Consider the following 6,000-nt stretch of genomic DNA (forward strand, 5'->3'; position numbering starts at 1 on the left):
CTGCGTCCATTTGTCTGGGGTCGGTGCATAAGCATCCTCCAATTTGGGTTCTTTGAAACGATCTGGAGAGGTCTCAGGAAGGGTCAAATTGCAGTTTTGGAGATGGAAAAGATCAGGCTCTTCCGCCGTGGTTTCTCTCCATAGTAGTCGACCCACCGAGCTCTCTCTGGACCGGCCTGGTCGGCACCTGGCACGGCGCACTGGCATTGGCACTGGTCAAACACAAACTGAACCAAAGGGGATTTTTGTTTCGTTTTTTTCCCCCCTGGGGTGAGGTAGGTTGGCACAGGCAACATTAACCAGTTAATGTTGATCTCAACTATGGCTCAGACATTCTGAGGTAGCTTTCTTTGGAGTTGTGCAACTTTTAAGGGTTTATTTGTTTTTCCAAAAAATGGCTTCTGGTACAGTGAGAGGCCACCATCGCTGATGATGCCGCTCTCACCTCGCGAAGGCTTTCGCAAAGGCCGCTATGTTTCTTCCCTTCTTATTGCAGACGAACTGAAGGCGATGTCACGAGTTCTGTCACAACAGCGCTCATTTGGACAGTAGGTTACGTGTTCATATTTGGCTTCATTTTTAAAAAAAATTTTCTTGGGGGTGGGGGTGCACGTTCACACGCCAGCGTGGCAGGTGAGATCTGAGAAATAGGAAACGTTTTGGTTATCAAACAGTCTCCCACAAGCAAGCTGGCGTGACATTCGCCATGTACGCGCATTTAGAAGCTGACGGGGCCAAATCTGCAGTGACAATGCTCTGTAAAGGCTTTTTTTTTTCTCAACATGCACTTATGCTTGTGCACAGGCAATAAAGGTATATAAGATGCTTTGGTTTGACAATGAGGAAAGGACATTTGGAGGAGGGCAAAGACTGTCAGTATGTTACATTTCACATACTATGTCACATTTTTGGATGCTCGGGAATGAGGAGCACATTTTGTGTTCCTTAGCTTGGTTGCAAATAACCGGAGAGAAGTGATGATGGGGGGGGGGGGGGGGGGGGGGGGTGTTGTTGGGGTGTTTGACCAGTGCTAGCCTGTAGAAGTGCCAGGAAGACCCGATGAGTGTTGCTCAATGACGACTTGGCACTGTGCCGGACAAAGCGCTTCCTGTTGAGAGTCAGGAGAAGCAAGAAATAGGACACGTTAAGCACCTGGTGGGAGTTTCCCTGGGCCTGAGGGTGGAATCGCTGCACTTTTGCATTTCTACTCATATCATGGATACGTGTTGTCCCGGCCCTCCACCCATTTATCAGCCGCCTGCGCCATGACGAGAAAAAAAAAAAAAGACATAACATCGGACATGGGCCCCAAGATTAGCTGAAAAGGTGAAGGTGGGCAGAGTGAGAAGGGAGGCCTGGACTGTCGAACTTTGCGCTAGCTTCCAAGATGCAAATGAATGCTACAGAGCACAATTGATGTTCAAAACACCATCGGGAAGAAAGAGCGTTCCATTTGTGAGGCCAAAATAGTTTCCTCCCTTTGGTGCAGATTTGCAGCTCTCGTTCTGCTTGATCTTGGACCTACCTGAGGCACCGGCTGCATCCTGCCACCGTTTGTCGCCTCCTTGTGGACACCGTTGTGTCCCGCGTTGTCACTTGGGACGGACCAACTGTCCTGAGTCCCTTGACCGCAAAACAAACTGCAAACACGTTTTAGGAAGGAATACAGATCTGCAGGCCTGCGTGCAGCACCACTGTGAAAACATTCATCGCAATCTCACAGATTACCTGCGTCGATATCCAAACACGAGGAAGATGACGCAGAAGATGATGCAGGCGGTGCCGATGTGGATGCCAATAACGATGCTGCCCAGAGAGGCTTCTCCGTCCCGGCACTGACACGGCGCGTTCTCACCTGCGGGTCAAATTTCATCATCATCGATATTGGCTGGCTCCCAATCTTAAGCCAATCGTCCCGAGCTTGGGTCTTGAACTGGACAGTGATTTGAAATTGGACCGGCAAATTGCTGCCGCTGTCCTTTCTCCGCCGAGCACTTTGAAGCGGTCCTTCACGCCTTCGTCACCTCTCGACCGGATGACCGTCATGCCAATCCTCCCTCCAGTGGGTCCAGAATGCCGCCGCTCGCCTCTCGACTGGGACTCGTGAGAGGCGGCGCTTACAGTCGCTCCTACTCTGGCGTCCCTTCACTGGCTCACTTTTGAGTTCTTTGGAAGAAGATCCTATCATAGTTGTTGCCCAATCTGGATATGGCCTGGCCCCACCGTACCCTTGGAGCTCCTCCGCACCTGCCCGAGGCCTCGGGGGTCTGCGGACCAGACCCTCAGAGAGGTGGCGAGAACTAAGCTCAGAGGGGACGGACCCTTTTCCGTGACCGCTCCCTCTCTTTGGAATGACCTCTCGTCTTCGAAAAACCTCATTGGGAGTCTTTGCGTGAGACTCGATGGTTACTTTGAGCGTTTTTTTGCGCTTTCTCCCGTCTTCCTCACTCATTTATAGTTTGTTGTTGTATGAATTCATTTTTGCGCCACGTGCAGCACTTTGCAGACGGCGGCGGTCGTTTTCAAGTGCTCGAGCAATACGGCTGAGTTGAGAATATTCCCCGAGTGAATTGCATTTCAGATCTGACAATGAAAGGGGCTGCGTCCTCTCTCGACGCGTTTGTGTTACATTTGGTTGTAAACGTAAATGGAAGTAAGAAATGTTTGTTCCAGTCCCATTTGAAATGTCGTACGAGTGTCAACAAAAGCGGAGAGAAGGAAACAGGAGAGATTTCTGTGAACGTGCTTTGACATTCCTCAAGCCCCAAACCAGGCCAAGCGGCCATCCTTTGCGGCGGCGGGAAGTGGTGGGATGCAGCTCACCGGTGTTTTGGGCACTGGTGCCTTCTTCTGCCAACGATACCAGTCTCTTGGAGCAGTCACTCTCCCCGTTTCCATTGTAGGCCACCAGTTTGACTTCGTACACGGCACCCGGTTCTAAAAGAGAGAGGGGAAGAGAGTGTGCGCTCAAATGCAGTACGTTCAATCCATTGGTTTTCGAATCTACTTCTCCCTTCATGAGAATCCTGCAAAATGGTTCTCAGTGAGTAGTGACAACAATTCCGTTTTTTGGGGGATGGGGTGATAAGTCAAAGTCAGGCTTTGCTTTGGGAAAACAGTAAAACGCACGAATGGAGCTGCTTCCCAATTCCTCCTTCACCAAGACGGTAACACTTGATGCGCTGATGGATGACAAAGTGCGTATCTGTCACGCCAATTGGAAGGAAGACAAACGCTTTGTAAAGACGATACCAATGTGAACCGTTTGGAAAGGAGCCAAGGTTGCGCACGTCTTCTGGTTGTCATGGTGGTGAACACGCAGGAGAAAGTAAAGGAGAAGGAATCGTCGTGAGCCGCAGACACGCGAGCCGACGCAGCGCAAGAATCCAAATTCATCCTTGTCAACTGGTGAAGATTGGATCGGGCAGACGCCTACCCAGATCGGAGAGCACGTGGGCATTGACGTGACAGGGCAGCTGAACGGGCCCCCGGAAATCAGCATTGGGGACCCTGCGGTAGGACAGCCTGAAGCCCTCGGCCTTGCCTGCCTTGCTCGGGAGCTCCCACAGTACCTGGAGAGCGCTGGAATTCACCACCTTGGTGAAGAACGTCGGCGGGGTCGGTACTGGGCGGGGAGGGCGACACAGAGACAGACACAAGTGAATAAATACAAGGGGACTGAACTGGAAGAGAGAGAAGGGGGCGGGGGTGATGAAACACATGAAAAGGACAGCATTTTTTTTCTCAGTTGATTTATCGAGTCTGAACCAACCGTCTCCAACGTGGGTCTTCAACCGGACGTGATTTGAAACTGGACCGGCGAATTGGTGCCGTTGTTTAGGCAGCTGGCTAAAGTAAAATTTCTCCTTTGTCCGGTGAGCACTGAGAGCTACAGCCATTCATGGCTTCATCACCTCTCGGCCCAATGACTGCCACGCGCTTGACTTTGGAGTCAGCCAGTCTTCCACGAAGCGTCTCCAGTGGGTCCAGAATGCCGCCGCTCGCCTCCCGACCGGTACTCGTGAGAGGGAGCCCGGTCACTCCTACTCTGGCACTCCCTCTACATTTGAGAGTTCTCTTGAAAAGACCTTTGAGATTTGTTTTCCAATCTCTCAATGGCCTGGCCCCGCCTGACCTCTCGGAGCTCCGGTGCCTCAGGTTTGGGGACCGGACACCATTAGAGGTGGCGGGAATGACGCGGAGGCTCCTGTGGCCGCTCCCTCTCTTTGGAATGAACGTTCGTCCAGCCATTTACGATTGTGTGGGGCTACGAAAGGTTATCTGCACTTGAAACGGATTTGACGTGGGTATGTGGTCGAATCTATCTTATATTCATAGGCGGGAGGGACATTTGAAGTCACTTGAGAGATCAGCGCATTGCTCAAGGGCAGTGACGATGCTGCGGGAAGCAAAGCTGCTGCCAATGTTCATGATGGACATGCCTCAGTGTTTTTCATTTTGGGCCAAAGACACTTTTTCCAAACGCCCCACTTCATATGCTTCTTCAAAGAAATACGCTACTAAAGTGTTCTTACCGCCACCGAGTGTTGTTGCGACCACCGTGCCAGACTGCTGACTTGCCCCAAGTGGCGAATAGGCCTTCAGATAAAGAGAGTAGGTGGTGGCCGGCTCCAGGTTGTTGACGTCGTGCCGAAAGGCCCCTTTGCTGATGGCTTCCTGTAGCTCCAAAGAATCCGGCTCTGAAACCGCACACGCAGCAACAGCAACAGCGTTTGGGTTTGAAATGCGAGCGAGTATCAGTGAAGCGTGGTGGGATTTTGCAGCGACGCAGACCTCCTATTTTGCGGATATGCAGCACGTAACCGATGATGGCGTCCGTGACTTCGGCGGGCGGCTGGCTCCACGCCATTTGCAGAGCGCTCGTGGACAGCACGCTGGCCGTGAGGCCCTGGGGAGCGGCGGGTAGGTCTTTCGCTTGCGCCACAGCGAGTCGGGCGCTGGCCTGGTTGCTGCCGGCGCTGTTCTCCGCGATGCACTGGTAGATGGCCTCGTCCTCGGAGCTGATACGAGTCAGAGCCAGAGTGCTGCAGACATGACACACAGCCTGATCAGTTTCCCGACGGTCACGCATGACGGCAAACGTGAGAGAAGAACATGCGGCTGGAGAGTGACACACTCAGTGCCCTCCCACACGATCAGAATTAGCAGTTCATTTATTTCCCTCCTCTTCAAGGTACAAATTCAGTCCTTCGACTGGGAAAGATACATTTTCGGTCCCTTCATGTCAAGGGCACCAAACCAAAAAGATGCATGAGCCATGAAGTCCTCACTTGGACAAACTTGCGTTAGTTGTGCACGGCTGCCACCGTGTGGCGTCAAGTTAAAATGGGAAACTTGCTTTGAAGCAAAACACACCTGACCACATGTTGAACGCGTCACATTAGAAGTTGGTGTCGTCTACCTGTTGTTATTGGTCAACTTGACGTTGTGTCCAGGCATTAAAACCTTTCCGTTTTTCAGCCAGATGAGGTGAGGCTCGGGAACACCCTGTGCCACGCAAGTGAACACGGCACTGCCCCCTGCTGGCTTGGAGACAGACTGCGGCCACTGAAGGAATTCTGGAGGCGCTGTCAAGGTTCGGGAACAAATGCATTTTAAAAATTGTCACAGAAAATAAGAATAACGTACATATTTTACGTTAAGATCAAGAAAGAAACCAATTCAATTTCAATTATACATGAAGCGCCCATGGAATTAAAAAAAAAAAGCCATTGTCAAACGCTCTTGTCTTTTTGTTTCGTATTGTTTTCTTTTCCTACCTGAAGTAGAACATGCATCTGGCTAAATTCTAGAGCTACATAACTGGATCTATTCTGACAACTTGGTTTCAGGGTATACCACTGCTTAGTGTGTCCGCGTTACACTTTTGAGGCTCAGGGTTCAAATCTAGGCTCTGGCTTTCCTGTACTTTTTTTCCCAGAATTTTGGGTTGTGTGTGTGTGTGTGTGTGTGTGTGTGTGTGTGTGTGTGTGTGTGTGT

General features: G+C 51.1%; 2 protein-coding genes across 2 annotated transcripts in view; one reads left to right on the plus strand and one right to left on the minus strand.

The window, feature by feature from the left end:
- Nucleotides 1-594: 594 nt before the first annotated feature.
- The window catches only part of LOC109527170 (immunoglobulin superfamily DCC subclass member 3), a 15,747-nt gene continuing 10,341 nt past the window's right edge, over nt 595-6,000 (minus strand). Inside the window, exons 7-14 of the mRNA XM_019888918.1 lie at nt 5,423-5,588; nt 4,795-5,045; nt 4,536-4,700; nt 3,437-3,625; nt 2,824-2,937; nt 1,729-1,855; nt 1,526-1,640; nt 595-1,108 (exon numbers count right to left, since the gene is read on the minus strand). Of these exons, the coding sequence (XP_019744477.1) occupies nt 1,031-1,108; nt 1,526-1,640; nt 1,729-1,855; nt 2,824-2,937; nt 3,437-3,625; nt 4,536-4,700; nt 4,795-5,045; nt 5,423-5,588 (1,205 nt within the window). The 3' untranslated portion in view covers nt 595-1,030. The remainder of the gene's footprint in view (nt 1,109-1,525; nt 1,641-1,728; nt 1,856-2,823; nt 2,938-3,436; nt 3,626-4,535; nt 4,701-4,794; nt 5,046-5,422; nt 5,589-6,000) is intronic.
- stx12 (syntaxin 12) overlaps nt 5,491-6,000 on the plus strand; it is a 17,598-nt gene continuing 17,088 nt past the window's right edge. Inside the window, exon 1 of the mRNA XM_019888928.1 lies at nt 5,491-5,596. The gene's annotated coding sequence lies outside the window, so the exon portion shown is untranslated. The remainder of the gene's footprint in view (nt 5,597-6,000) is intronic.

The sequence above is a fragment of the Hippocampus comes genome, unplaced genomic scaffold (assembly GCF_001891065.2).
Source record: "Hippocampus comes isolate QL1 unplaced genomic scaffold, H_comes_QL1_v1.1 scaffold674, whole genome shotgun sequence".
In the NCBI taxonomy this organism is placed as follows: domain Eukaryota; kingdom Metazoa; phylum Chordata; class Actinopteri; order Syngnathiformes; family Syngnathidae; genus Hippocampus; species Hippocampus comes.